The 14,786-nt window shown below is 41.3% G+C and overlaps 2 protein-coding genes and 1 non-coding gene across 3 annotated transcripts; 1 reads left to right on the top strand and 2 right to left on the bottom strand.

The window, feature by feature from the left end:
• Window positions 1-10: 10 nt before the first annotated feature.
• Window positions 11-7,325, bottom strand: fam234b (family with sequence similarity 234 member B). The gene is made up of 13 exons (XM_011478521.4): window positions 7,167-7,325; window positions 5,878-6,405; window positions 5,516-5,629; window positions 5,047-5,217; window positions 4,033-4,148; window positions 3,307-3,457; window positions 3,045-3,186; window positions 2,134-2,328; window positions 1,929-2,007; window positions 1,680-1,847; window positions 1,462-1,582; window positions 569-795; window positions 11-497 (listed from the first exon to the last, which is right to left on the bottom strand). Exons 1-12 carry the CDS (start codon window positions 7,201-7,203, stop codon window positions 569-571), a joined length of 2,049 nt encoding a protein of 682 aa, XP_011476823.1. The 5' UTR covers window positions 7,204-7,325; the 3' UTR covers window positions 11-497.
• Window positions 7,326-7,674: 349 nt separating this feature from the next.
• LOC111947841 (U12 minor spliceosomal RNA) lies at window positions 7,675-7,828 on the bottom strand. Its single transcript, XR_002873791.1, has one exon. It is a non-coding gene; the product is annotated as a U12 minor spliceosomal RNA (small nuclear RNA).
• Window positions 7,829-8,233: 405 nt separating this feature from the next.
• poldip3 (polymerase (DNA-directed), delta interacting protein 3) lies at window positions 8,234-14,744 on the top strand. Its single transcript, XM_004071804.5, has 10 exons — window positions 8,234-8,383; window positions 10,250-10,356; window positions 10,435-10,862; window positions 11,480-11,524; window positions 12,346-12,423; window positions 12,520-12,741; window positions 13,209-13,286; window positions 13,392-13,521; window positions 13,611-13,677; window positions 13,817-14,744. The coding sequence occupies exons 1-10, from the start codon at window positions 8,316-8,318 to the stop codon at window positions 14,034-14,036; spliced, it is 1,443 nt and encodes a 480-aa protein (XP_004071852.1). The 5' UTR covers window positions 8,234-8,315; the 3' UTR covers window positions 14,037-14,744.
• Window positions 14,745-14,786: the final 42 nt, after the last annotated feature.

The raw sequence follows: 14,786 nt of genomic DNA, 5'->3' as shown, positions 1-14,786 counted from the left end.
CAAACTAAAATGCTTTAAACTTTTTTTATGTTCCGTTCCAGCTTATGGTAAACAATACAGGATTATTTACATTATCAAATTAAACATAAAAGTGCATTAAGGCAATAAATACTGTACAGCATCAAATATTTACAGACTATGAACAGAAAGAAAACAATCAGTTCTGTTTCTAACATAATGTGGTCTTGGAAGAGCTATGTGTAAAACTGAAACACATTTCCTTGTTCTTGAACAATTATTGTTTATGCTTTACTGTCTCTAAAAAACTACTGGGAAAGGTAAAGTAATATTAAAGTGAAACTACTGCTTACTAAACAACAATTACATTTCAAAAACATAAAATTAACTTAAAAAAAAAACAAGCATAGGGACCATAACAGACTGTCAATATCTTCATATTAGTTGGAAATGTCTTTTCAGTTGGTCACTTCTGCCCTTTTTGTCCATGATTCCTCGCACTTGTTCAGCTCTGGATTTCCTAAAACCAGCTCACATTGCTGCACAAAGAAACATTCCCTGCAGTTAATAAACTTCAAACAACGTTTTTCACCTTAAATGACTGTCTCACCTAAGGCTTGAAGGTCAGTCGCCTAAAGAATGTGTTGATTTCAAAGGCTCCCGGTTTAGCAGCTGCTCCTGGCTTGGTGCTGTTCCCCAACCAGACAATTCTGCTGTTGGTGATGGCAGCTTTAAGGCTCATGCTCTTGAGGATCTGCGCGCTGGGATCAGAGTCAGGTGTGGGCCGAGACGACACGGTGAAGTAGGTGACGTCTTTCGGATGCTCCTGGTAACTCACTGTCAGAGAAAGTGGTCAGTGTCAGGATTTTTTATGTATTAATATTAGAGAAAAGTCTAAAAGTAAAAATAATGCCATGTTTCTATTACGATGTGGCAACAACAATCTTCCACTCACTAAAACTAAATGGTTCCTGTTTCTTTTAAGAGGCTAAAAAGATGTTTTTTTGTGTGTGTGTGAGTAACGAACTGGAGCTTTGTTTTTGTTTTTTTAAATTCAGCAGCAGTGGATGCAGTTTATTTTTCCAAGTAGGAACTGATTTGTTTGTTAGGGATAGAAGAGATTTTTGTAAATAAAACTGTGTAAAAAGCACTGTGCTTTACAGTCACAGTGCTGTTCATCCATAAACACACACATTCACACACTGATGGTGGCTCCGGTGTCTAACACTGATGCCAACCTATAACCACATGGGAGCAATGTGGGGTCCAGTGTCAATCACATATGGTGGGACAGGGCAGGATCCAAACCAGGGATCTCTCGATCAGTGGTCAACCGCTCTACTTCTGCCCACCCCATATTTACAAATATAAATGGTTGTAAAAAATGTATATATTTGACATTAGACATGATTAAAACAGAGTGAATTGGAATCTTTCAGGACCTTGGGGTTACGTTGAGCTGTTTTTGTCTTGTGTGTATCTTCGTGGTCATTCTGTGAGTACCTGCAGATGTGACCGCTGTGTCTGTGGTAGAGCTGAGCTCCAGCAGGACGCTGGGATAAGCGGGATGCATCAGGAAAAGTTTCCGGATGAGCGGCTCTGCTGCTGAAACCCCTGGTGCAGTCTGGACAGTGGACAGAACATGAGTTCAGGACATTTGAAAGATGGCTGAGATGATGATTCTGCCTTAAAGATCAGAATAATAGTCAGAGCAGACTCACCGTACTCTTGGTCGCATTTCTCTGCGCTGTGATTGGCTCGCTGGCCCAGAACAGGAAGGCTGATTGGCCCGTTGAGGTGGAGACCACTGACGTGTCCAAAACGAGACGGGGACACACAAACTCTGCTGCCCACAAGAGGTGACCGTTCGAACCATTAACGATGAGCGTCTAAAGAGACAAAAAGGAGTTTTGGGGACAATCAATTCAAGACAAACAGTATTTGTCCCCCCTTCAAATGAAAAACCTTACCTTCATGATACCATTTGCTGAATGCTGAATGAAAAGATCCAGGACTCCGTCATCATTGAAGTGTCCCACAGCTGGCTGACTGTGACAGGAAACATCCATCTTTCAGCTACTTTTGTGTGTGTGTGTGTGTGTGTGTGTGTGTGGGTGTGTGTGTGTGTGTGTGAGCACAACATAGGGATCTCACAGCACACACTGATCCACATACCTGTGGATTGGAGGCGAACTGAAGGTCCATTCTTTGTGCAGATCTTTCTGCCTGAGCACAGACAGCTTGCTGGCTCCATACACCAACACCCAGTCACTTCTGGAGGAGTTCAGGTTGGAAACCGTGTCCAGGCTGTAGCGCTTGTTGCCAAAACCTGCCAAAAGAGGCAGCAGGAACTCCACGCTCTCAGATCCACTGCAGAGGAGGAGAACAGTCAAAATGTGGTATCAGAGATCAATGAAGTTTAAATAAACCATAAATATTATCCTTCAGTTGGTAAATATGCAGCATAAATCAAAATTTTATCAGAATTTAGTTTATCCTAGAACCAAATTTTTTATAATAAATCCATTTTTCTGTGTTTTTAATTTGGCAATTTTATAATGAAGTCATAACATAAAAGAGGAGTTTTATCAAAAGTTCTATATTTTATTTATGCACTTCACGAGAAAATCAATCACATAATAGTTTTAATTTTAACCTATTAAAATATTACTAAATAACATTTATGACAGTATTGCAGCAGTTAATAAAAAGGTTAAAGATTTTAAACTTTCCCTTTCTTTATGCACGACTTCTTCCTCTAAAAAACATAAAATTATTCACAAAAACAAGTGTTATTATTTAGTGTTTTAACTCAAACTATTGACTTCTTTTTTATATTTTTGGAGAGCAAATTAACCAAATCTGTTTTAAAACAGCAGAACAAGAATCCTTGATTTGAGGAATGTTAGAAATAAGAAAAAATATAAGTAAGATTTAATGTCCAGATTTGATCATGAAGTTCATTATCAGTCATTTAACGCCAAGAAAAAGCTTCATGAGTACAGAATACACAACAAGCACCAAGTAAGTCACAGGTTAGCATTTTGACAGACAAATACATCATTAAGGCGTTCATTAAGGAATACCTGTAGATGTGCATGAGAGAGGAAGAGTTGTTTTTTTTAAGCCCCTCCCATTTTGGATCCCTCCTCCTAAGCTTCTGAGTCAGCGGCATTTCTCCAGTGGCTCGAATGTAGAGGTCCCACAAGAAGATGGCCTGAACATTACCTGAAAGATGAAACGTTCAGGGTTAAAGCCAGATCTGCACATTCTAAAAGGAGTTTTTTTTTTGTTTTAATATGTAAATAATCTGTCTTGACGTTTGACGACTTTTCTATGTCTCCTCACCGATTCCAAACAGGATGCAGTAAGCTCCTTTCTGGGTTTCGTGCAGCAACGGACCGATCAGTTTTCCCTGTCCTGTCAGGTTGAAGGGGACGGGATGTCCGAGCTTCGCTCCGGTGAGTCCAGAAATTAAAGTCAAAGACAAATCTAAAGCCTGCATTTGAAATATGAGAAATCAAACATACGAACTGAATGTAAAAACTCAGAAATGCAAACCTTCATCTTATGTTTGCAGAATTAGATGAGTTAAAATGCAGAGATATGTTGGATTTAGGAAAAACATCCGATTGACTCTGACAGGTAGACAGTTTGCTAAATGTAGGGGCCAAAACTGTAAGTGTTTCTGTTTATTTGAATGCAAATGATTTCCTGTTTGCACTGGTGTGTTGGGTGTAGTGGGGATTATAAGGGGAGTTCACCTGTTCACTCGCATGGAATGGAGCAGGTGAGCCGGGATGTACACCCTTTAAATCGCTTTAGGTAACGCTGTCTCCATTGCCTTTTACACTAATGGGTATAATGCCTACATTTAAATAAATCCATTTTGAATGGATTTCTTTAAATGTAGGCATTGGTCTTCTGCTTGTTCACAGCACAACATGTTGAATGGATCAGAGCTGTAGCTGCTGCAGTAAGGACGTTTAATCTGTCCAATTTAGTAATGCTTTCAGTCATGCTGCAGTGAAAACGAACAATAAACTGGCCGGTATTGTGTAAGAAAAGACAAACCTCATCTGTGGGCAGGGTGGCCACAAGCAGATCCGGGACTGAGTCCCCCTGAAGGTCCGGGAGCAGCACGGCCTGAGATTCAATGTTCTTCAGCGGCACCAACCACAGCTTCTTTCCTACACAGCCAAAACAGATTTAGCTTCATCCATAATATTCACTAAAAGAGGGATTCGTTTCCATTTTTTCTATCTTTGCTTTATGGTCTATTTCACATTCTAAAACCCTTTGATCAATTTTAAGTCTTTTTATGGTGATAATTCCATTTTTTTAGCCAAAGAAAAAAAGATGTTGTTTTCTGGGACACAGTTTCTGCAGAGCGGCCGAAGTTAATCAGAAATTCACCTCTGAGTTGTTGACGCAGAGTAAGCCTGCCTCAACTCCCTATCCGACTTGTTTACAGTTTTGATCTAGATCCAAGCTCAGGTGAGGAAAACAAAGACGTTCGTGGATCTAGACGGCCACAGGTGGATGCATCAGAATGGAGCGGAGCAGGTAGCTTATGGCCCGCCCAGCATATTTTTTTATATCATAAAATCCAATTTTTTTAAAAACAATATTTTTTTGTCTGCTCTTGATTTAAGATTTGAATAAAGAAAAACTCAGAAATGCCATTTTAATCGCAATTTTCTTTATACATGTCCTCCATCATGAGAAAAATCCCACAAGAACCTGTTAAAAACAACGTTTTCATTGGAGTGGGTCCTTAACTGTTTCTGCTGTAGTTCATAAAAAGTCTGTAATTTTAAACATATTTCCTAGAATGCACAGCTTTGCACCCACTGGTAAACTGTGGAGGATTTTTGCATTTTGTTCAAAAAAATTACATCCCTATAACACGCACAAAAAAACGGTTGGTTTTCTTGGTTTTGAAAAGGTCATTAAGTTTATAAATAAATAAAAATGATCTAAATGTTGATATTCTGAGCTTTCCGCTAAAAGCACAGCCTGTGTTTTTACTGTCAACTGACTGCCATCTCTGACAAAAAGCGCCGTCTGATTTGGAGAAACTCTCACCTGTGGTGCCATTGACTGCCATGATGGTGGACTTTCCCACAAGTAAGCACACCGGCCATGACGGCTCGCCGCTGAGCTGCAGCCCGCACTGGATCCACATGACCGATTCCCGCATGGACTTCCTCCACAGCTCCAGACCGCCGACTGCAGAAGCGGCCACCACGCTGAAAACTGCGCAGAGAAGAGTAGGTTCATTAAAAACACAACAAGAAGACCGTTCGGCAGCAGTTTTACATGTCCAGTAGAAACTGAGTTTAGTGTGTTTTCTGATCTTTATCATATGTCTAACCCTTTTTAAACTCTATCAATGATCATATGAGGCTGAGGAGCAAGAAAGATTTCACTGTGCCAAACATCCTCATGCCCTTTGCACCTGACACCTCCCTTCTCACATGAAAAGCTCTAGTTCATCATTCCAAGAAGAGAAGACGGTCAGGTTAGATCAGCTCTGATCTTCCACAGAGTTCACCTTTGTTTCCTGGAGTTGAGCGCGTGTCATTGGATCTGGATGTTACGCCCAGGAGCACATCCTGCATTGAATCTCCATCAACGTCCCATAATGCCAGTGGGGGGGGAGTGACGCCTGCACAGAAAAGTGAGATGAATTGACTGCATGGTTGATTTAAAAATTTAAAAAAAAACTGAATCCTGAATGGTTTTCTGAAGGATCCTATGTTAACTGCAGCAAATGAAAGGCAGATGTTGCCTTGACAACAGAAAGTCTCAGTAATTACTGTTATCACCAGCAAAATGAGCTCTTAATGAGTATTTATGTTTCTTAAAGGCATTCAGAAAAAAAGCAAACATCTGTGATGAGGGAAACCTCCTCACCTCCTGCATCCCCCAGCGCTTTCTCCCACTGAAGCTTTTTCTGCAGCTCTCGCTTCTGGCAGGGAATCAGGAAAGCACACAGCAACACTAGCGATGTGGCGCAGAACAGAGGCACCAGGAAAAACGCACTCCGGACAGCGTGTTTGCTCCTTCCTCTTTTGTCGTCTGTGTCACGAATGCCTGATGCAGAGCTTCCCGCCGGCCCCACGTCGACCCCCATCTTTTCCCGAGCCGAGTCCCTGTGGCTCCAGTACTGGGAGGCTTTGACGTTGTCTCTGTCTTGCCTCTTGGGGAGCCTCTCCATCCACTCATCCTCATCTTCCTCATCCTCCTCCTGCACGTCGTCAGTGGCACCCACAATTCGGCGGGATCTTCCTCCACGCAGGCTGGCGGAGCCGGACGCCAGGCAGCTGTCCCGGCTGAGGCCATTCCGCGGATAGTTGAGCACCAGGTCGTCTTCTTCGCTCTCATCTTCGCTGTCCGCTTGGGTGAGGGGGTCGTACTCCCCCAGCTCGGAGCCCTTCTTCCCTGCAGAGACACACAGAACTGACCGTGAAACGAGTCTGCCTCATCTTTATGGGCTTTTTTGTAACAGTTTGTGGCCAAAACCCAGACAAAATGCCCCGGGTGGTTAAATTATTAACTGAAAATTAAATAATGTTATGACATAGGAGGGGGGGGGACTAAATTTTTAATATAATAATATATTTTCATTGTTTTCAATTTGCAAAATATGAAAAAAACAGAAATGGATTGTCCAAAAATAGGTGACAGAATATTAACGAAATTTATAATAAACTGTTTTTATGAATAAAACCTTTCAAATAAATAATCCTCCAATGTAATAAACATGAACTATAACATTTATGCAATTAATGACAGTGTATGTTATAGTTTCCTTTGTTTACAATGACAGAAATCTCGTTTTTGGGGCCTGCTCGGTTCTCCTCCTGATCTTTGCGCGCGCGCGCTGGAACTGCAGGTGCGCGGCTTCTCCTGGTTTTGGACGTCGGTTAGCAGCTAAAGCTCACGCGCTGACCGCAACACAGCATCCTGCTTAGGGGATGACCGACTGACCGGTAACCCCCCCGCGAGAAACTGACCTTCATGGTAGAATCATAGAATGACGACATAAAAACGAGGGATATTTCGGTAGAACGTGACGTGGGGATTCAAAAAGTCGGTTGTATGGATTTAAAGCTAAAAGCGGCACGCGCCTAGCGTCTGTCATTCAAACACGTAACCGGACCGCTTTGCTGACGATCCGTTGGAGTCCAGCATCATCTTACCGGGCAGTTTGAGGGCGCGGGACAGAGCCGCTGCCATTTGTCCTGTCCGCCAGGTTCCGTTGCGAGGGAGCTGTGACAGGCAGCTACTGTGCTGTGCACATCTGATCTGTTCCAAGCACGGTGCATCATGGGAAATTGAGTTAAATACCCTCGCAGGCATTGTGCGGGCAGAGATAATAATTGTTTTACAAAAAACACAAAATTGGGGGGGGGGGTACATTGAATACGTCATAATCTCATTTTTAAAAATGGATTTACATTAAAAATTGTAAACCAGTTAAAACTAGTTAAAAGAAAGTCAATAAATGAAACAATCATAACTTGAAAGAAAATTACCATTTCCCTCAACTATTTCCAGTGTTAGATGGATTGTTAATTATCATGAATCATCAATGTGTCTGCATCTTCGATTTAAAGTACATGTATTGAGTAATTATGAAAATAATGTGTTTAATAGGGTTCCGGGTCGGGTGATATGAGTAGTTATATTTTACATTTGGGGAAGGGTAGGGCAGACCCCAGTCCCACGAGGCATCTCGCGAAGTAAGCAAGTCACCTCAGCAGGCAGGCCTGTGCCCCGTCAAAAATTCCTCTCGTATTGTGAACGAGGATACGGGCGTCACCCCGCATCGTTATTTTCCTTACTCATCAGTTTAAGGCATACTGAGACAACGTCCTCACAGCAGTATAGACACAGTGCCAAAGAACTCTCACTCATGGTTTTCATGCTACCAATGTAAACACAGACTTAACATCGACTTAAAATGTTATATAATAATAGCTCATCAATATGATCGACGATCTAATACATTCCGTAGTCAAGAACAACTTTAGATACACATGCATTGGATTTCAATGCAACAGCGCAATGGTTTGTGGGTAAACTATTTGGGCGTGTGGGATTTGTGCTTAAGGTATTTGTACTTTAGGTTCTTTCCTGTACACTATACTTCAGCAAAATGTATCTTAAAATATATTCACTAAATTATAAAGGAAGTTTTCATTAAGTACAATTAAATTTAGTTTGAAATTTTGATGTTATAAACAATATTTGGCATGAATTTTGGCCTAACTCATTCCCCGTAGTACTCCTTGCGGACAACTTTGTCTTGAAGTGGCGCATGCGCATAGTCAAGCAAGAAGAAGAAGATGGCAGACGTTTCTTTGGATGAAGTCATACGTCGGCGCGGTATTAACCTCAAAGTTCCTGTTAAACGGTACCTACAAACACTTTAAAGTAAAGAAAAAAATAGAAGTTTATGATACTAAACAAATATTGAAATGTGTAAACGCAGCATGCACATTGAAAGCTGTTTGTCGACCAGTGAGCACCGAAAGCTCCAGCTCGCATCGTGAACGCTAAGCTAAAGTAGCATTATTGCTGTGGGCCTTCGGATAATAAGATGTTAATCTCACGTTTGGTAATAACTTAGAGGTTATTTAACCAGAAAAAACACTTGTTAAGTTTTGGTAGTTATAAGAAAACGTAAAAATGAAAAGAATTGTTTCGCTCTTATGTTTGGTGGATGTGTGTAGTTTGGTAGTAGTTGTGCTTATAGCGAAGCGGGGTTTCTCCTCATAACTCTTAAGGCATGCAGTACTGTTTAACGAATGGGCTCTTGTTTACTTACCTGGTTCCTAGGTATAAATCCGTGTTGTTTGATTGCTCAGTTGGTGCTGGATGGCCTTACGCAAGCAAAGTAAATAAGTAAAGTAGCTTTAAGCTGGGTAGCCTCGGACACGTTAGCAAGGTTTGGCTAACGTATAGAAATAATTTACGCCAAAAGATATATAAAAGTAGCTATTAATTTTACTTTCACAATTGCTTTTTTCCAACCACTAGTATTTCGTGTAAGTTTGGTCAGTGATGTCTTTTTGTCTAAAAAGTTATTCCCTTTTCCTTTCTCCAATGAATTTTTTTCTTCTGATGTGTTTCATTCTCTTGTGGTATTTATTTTATCTGATGATAAAGGACATATATTAAGAAAATTAAGCTTAAGTTGCTGCATTTATGAGGATTTTTATATTTAAATTGTTGTGAATCAGGAGCAGACAAACAAAGGTTGTTGCAGTGTCGTAGTGGGCCACAAGCTCCCTGCTGTGCTCCATTCTGATGCATCCACTTGTAGACAACTACATCCATGTACGTCTTCGTTTATCTTCATCCAAGCTGGCTCCTGGCTCAAAACTGTACGACTGGGTAGCTTCAATTTTGCTTACCATTTTTGATACACCGGGGTGTGTGAAAGGCTGTAACTTAGTGGAAGTGAGTGTAAAGAAGCTGATGATGGGAAGTGGGGCCTGGCTTACTTCCAGCCAACAGTCCAGAACACAACTCATAGGGGAATTTCTAATAAACTACTGCTGCTCTGGAGAAAAGGATGTCCCAGAAAATGACACAGGTTATTTGATTTTGGCTAATTACAACATAATCGTTACTAAAAGACGATTGGGAAGGCTTTTACAATAGATGGAAAGATGATTGGAGAGTGATTGGAGCCAAATATAGACCATTTTAAAGAAAGCTTTTTTTTTACATCCCATATAATAGTTAACTTTAGTTGTTGTCATCAATCTAAAATATTGCTTAATTGGTTTTGATTTATTTTATTACATTTATAGGGTTTCTAATGTATTTTTGAAATATTTTCGAATTTCAAAAGATTAAAATTATTACTATATTATTACTAATTATTTGTAATATGGCACGATTCACTTGCACACCAATTAGTAGCAACTGTTTCTTCCTCTGGTGTATATGCACATATAGCAGGCGTATGGTCATGTGTAAAGGGATGCAGAACAGATGAAGCCTGCCCACTCGTTATTTGCAAACAACCTTTTTTTTGGTGAAAAAATTTTTTTTTGGTCCTTATTCATTCTAACCTTATTTTCCTATTGTTGCGGTTAATCAGAATCTGAACTTTCTTTATTGTCATTGGGGTTAAAATAATATATAAAAGTCAGGATCTGACATAAAGATACTATTTAAAATATAAAATACAAAACAAATGTAGTACACTTGTGTGGGATTGTCATTTCTAGGTTGTGCTGTTTGTTGACATGGCTCATCTTGTCCTCAGGCCTCCATTTGGACGGGGTTTAGGAGGGGATGGGAAAAATTTTGATGCCAGACAAATCATTGGAACAAGTGATGTGAGACAGCGGCTTGGCGTGGGAACAACAAAGGGTAAAGCTCATCTTAATGTTTGATTCTTGGATGAAATGTTTTTTCCCAGATCCTCTAAAACAAACATTTTCATTCCAGGTTTTCAAGTAAAAGATGCCAGAGAAAAACTTGTCCAAAAAGACGCCCGTTTTAAAATTCAGGGCAGGGGAGGTGCATCAGCTGTGCAGGACGCCCGGCAGATGATCACATCCAGAAAGCAGGGGCAGACGCTCTCCAGCATCCCTGCACAAACGACGCTAAAAGCAGTGATTTCACAGCAGCTGCAGAGCAAAACTCTGGTTCCTCCCATACAGATTCAAACCGTCAGTCATTTTCCTGGCATCAATGCGCGGCAGTTTAGCTCTGCTGTACAAGGACTGAGTGCAAGAGGCATCACTGCACCGCAGCTGAGCAACAATGGGAGAGTGATGGATGCTCGCGACAGGCTGAGCCTCAAGAGGAGCCTTGGAGGAACGCCGACACAATCAGCCATGGCTCCACCTCTAAAAATTACCAAGACCATACAGGTGAGGGGCCGTTGTTTAGATCGTGAGCAGATTTGAAGCAAAGTGACATCAGGGGTTCCCACAAATCACTCAATGGTTTCCTCTTTTTTTTACATTTCATTTTGATTTCTGGAAATTACTTTTACTTTTCTGGAACCTTTTTTTTTTTCTTCTTTACAGAAACTGGAAAAGGTAGATACTATGGGACATTGCTGATTGGATAATTAAGTTTTTCCATTATTTTACCCAGAAGTAATTTGTCATGAGCTGATTCTGGATATGCTCCATACTGACCATAAAGCCTTTAGTGGTGTAATGATTAAGGACGCATTTGATAAAACTCAAACGTCAATCAATCAGCGATGCTTCATAGAACGTACCGTTTCCAGTTTCTTATAGGGTTTTGTTTTTTAACATTTCATTACAATTTCTGGAAATTTATTTTTTCAAAACATTTCATTTTTTTGGAATTGTGTTTTTGAAAATGTGATTTTTGTTTTATTGTTTGTTTCACTTTTTTAAATTGTTGTTGTGGTCTTTAATATGTTTTTGCTTTGAGTAATTTGTTGATGTTTGAACTTCAGGGCCACCGTAGTTTTGTTTTTATTCATTTTGTAATATCAATTTGTTCTCCACAGCAACGACCTCTAGGGATGGCAAGTGGAATACGTGCAGCTGCACAGGTAGTTCTATTCCTTTATGTATTTATGACACAAACAATGGGATCCAGTATCTCATGTTCCTGCCTCCTGATGTTTCCGTGACTTGGCACTGCCACATCCACCACAACGGCTTTCCTCTGTTCTTTATCCACCACTACAATGTCTGGTTGGTTCTCCATTACCATCCTATCAGTCTGGATCTGGAAGCCCCACAGGATCTTTGCCCTCTCATTCTCTACCACCTTCGGAGGTGTTTCCCATTTTGACCTTGGGGTTTCCAGTTCATATTCTGCACACATCTTCCTCTATATTATTCCAGCCACTTGATTGTGGCGCTCCATGTATGCTTTCCCTGCCAGCATCTTACACCCTGCAGTTATGTGCTGGATTGTTTCAGGCGCCTCTTTGCACAGCCTACACCTTGGGTCTTGTCTGGTGTGGTAGATCTGAGCCTCTATTGCTCTGGTGCTCAGGACTTGTTCCTGAGCTGCCAGGATGAGCGCTTCAGTGCTGTCCTGTAGGCCAGCCCTTTCTAGCCATTGGTAGGATTTCTTGATATCAGCCACTTCAGTTATGGTCTGGTGGTACATCCCATGCAGGGGTTTGTCCTCCCATGAGGATCTGTCCTCCAGCACTGTATCCTCTGCTGTCCATTGCCTGAGACATTTACTGAGCACACTGTCAGCTGGGGCCTTGAGCTCAGATAGACAGACAGACAGACAGACAGACAGACAGACAGACAGACAGACAGATGTGTGTGTGCGTGATCAACCATTGATTTTTTTTTTTTTTTGTAGGAATTTTTGATAGAACAAATGTGACCATGTTATTCTTTTTTTAAGCCTGACCTGAATGACATTGATGGGACCTCCAGCAAACAAATAAAGTTCACAACTGCCAACAATATGCTGCAATCACGGGTAAGCTTAGATGCACAACATTCAGCTAAACCCATTCATTTAAGGCATACTTGGAGTGTTTTCATTACTCCTGGTCGTGTTTGCTCTTTCTCACAGTCTGGTTCTGTGGGCTCCACATTCTCCATGTCGGCCCCGATCACCAAGGTGGTTAAAAACGATGCGTACACGGCTCCACGGCCTCCTGTCCCCGTGGCTCCCACCCGACCAAACGCCAGCACGGCCGCCGCACGCACCTCCGCTGCAGCGCTGCAGCCGGTCTCCAGGACTCTTCAGCAAAGCACAGCAGAGACCATAACCACAGCGCCAACTCCTCCACAGGTGAGTCAGTGTACTTCATTCTTCATCGCATTCAGCTCTTCTGTCTCACAACTGTGGCTGGTCATAACTGGAATAGGACAGAATATGGCTAAAATTATTCAATTACAAATGTATGAGAACATGACAATAGTTATAGATTACAAATGAGATTAGTATGATTTAAAAAAAAAACAACACTAATTTGTCTGTAATTAATCGCGATTAATGCGGTAATTTGACACTCCTACTCTGTATATCAAACAGTATTTAGAAAATCCACTATTCACTATGCAGCATGTTGATAATAACCTTGCAAATCCACTACTCACTACTTTAGTGAATTAAATCTGTATAATTTGACTGTGAAAACAGCAGGTTCCCTGAAAGTGGAATAAAAGTTCATCATAGACAAATTGGAATGAGAGACAGTGATCCCCATCTTACTGACATACACACCTGCTTCTAATTCTGATGTGTTTTTGATGCAGCCCACCTTCAGCCCCCTGGAAGGCACCAAAATAACCGTCAACAACCTGCATCCACGAGTCACAGAGGAAGACATAGTGGTGAGCAGATTGAACTTCAGGCTTCAAGCTTTTCTTCTAATTGTTATTGGGTGTTATATAAGAGATGCTGCGGTGACTCACTGTGTGTTGTGCTTTCGTTTCCAGGAGCTGTTCTGTGTGTGCGGTGCCTTGAAGCGAGCGCGGCTAGTCAAGGTCGGCGTCGCTGAAGTGGTGTTTGTGCGTAAAGAAGATGCCGTGAGTGCGTACAGGAAGTACAACAACCGCTGCTTGGATGGTGAGTGCTTCTGGAAAAAGAATCCAAAATCCTATTCCTACGAAGAAACCTTATTTTTGTCCTAATCAGTTTTTCTTATTTACCTGAAGGTCAACCTATGAAGTGTAACCTTCATATTCAGGGAAATGTGATCACTTCTGATCAGCCTATTCTGCTGTAAGTGACCTGGAGAAGTTTCACTCTTCCCCTGAAACCTAAACATAAAAAGTTCAGTGTGTTATTCAGTGTTCTGCATGCTTGTTGTTTCGTGTTTGTGAAGATTTGCGACAATCATGCAGCTTTTGGGTTCCTACAGGAGACTGAGTGACACTCCCGGGACAGGCGGCAGCACAAAGAAAGACGGTTTGCCTCCCTCTTTGTCTCGCACCGGCCAGAGATCCTCGTCCCAGCCCACTCCAGAGGTGGACCCCCAGACCATCCTTAAAGCTTTGTTCAAGTCCACCGCGCAGTCCACCACCACCACCACCTCCGACGCCCCCAGTTCGCAGACCACCGCCTTCCGCATCAAGATTTAGCTCACATGTAAATTACCAACCATATTTGTTTGCGTTTCTCAATGTGGACTTTTGAAATGTTGTTTTTTTTTCTCTCAGGAGTCCACATTCTCTCATGATAGTGAACAAATATTAGATGAGGCTGTGGAGAATATGAAACTCAGTGTTTGTGGGGACAAATGACACCTGTAGGCTTTTGAAGTTTCCGATGTGGTGTGATGTTCTATTCAGTTTGGTGAAACAGGAGGGAGGAGTATGTCCATTTCTGTTCTTTTTTTTTAACATTACTTTCAGACAAAAAACATGTGTAAAGTAAAGATTATGGCATGTTGATCTGATATGAGTGGAAATGTCATTGAGCAATGTAACGTTTACATTTAAACTGCCACACAGCTGTTTTATGACATTATCGGCATCTATCAGTTAAGTTCCACGTGAAATCGTTCCCTCGTCGTGAGTTTAGTTGAAACCTAAATTAGATTTTGTTTCAGAATAAAAGTTATTTCATGTAATGGCACACAGACAGTACTGTGAGGCTTCCTGGGTGTTTCAGCTCTTGTGGCACTCTGCTGTTTGTAGCTGTTCTTTTTCTGAACCCATCATTTGTTGTTTGTATGTAACACTTGGTTTCAGACTGTAAACTACTTTGTGTTGCTTTCTTTTGCCCCTCAGCAGGAGTAGAAAGCTGTCACAACTCTAACACATCGCCAATAAATAGAAAGCTTTGTATGTGTTGCCTGGGATTCATCTTTGCTTTAAAAATAATATTGA

Source organism: Oryzias latipes, chromosome 8 (assembly GCF_053564925.1).
Source record: "Oryzias latipes strain Hd-rR chromosome 8, Olatipes_Hd-rR_3.1".
Taxonomy (NCBI): Eukaryota; Metazoa; Chordata; class Actinopteri; order Beloniformes; family Adrianichthyidae; genus Oryzias; species Oryzias latipes.
The sequence above is the reverse complement of the archived record's forward strand: the minus strand, read 5'-3'. Positions and strand labels throughout refer to the sequence as shown.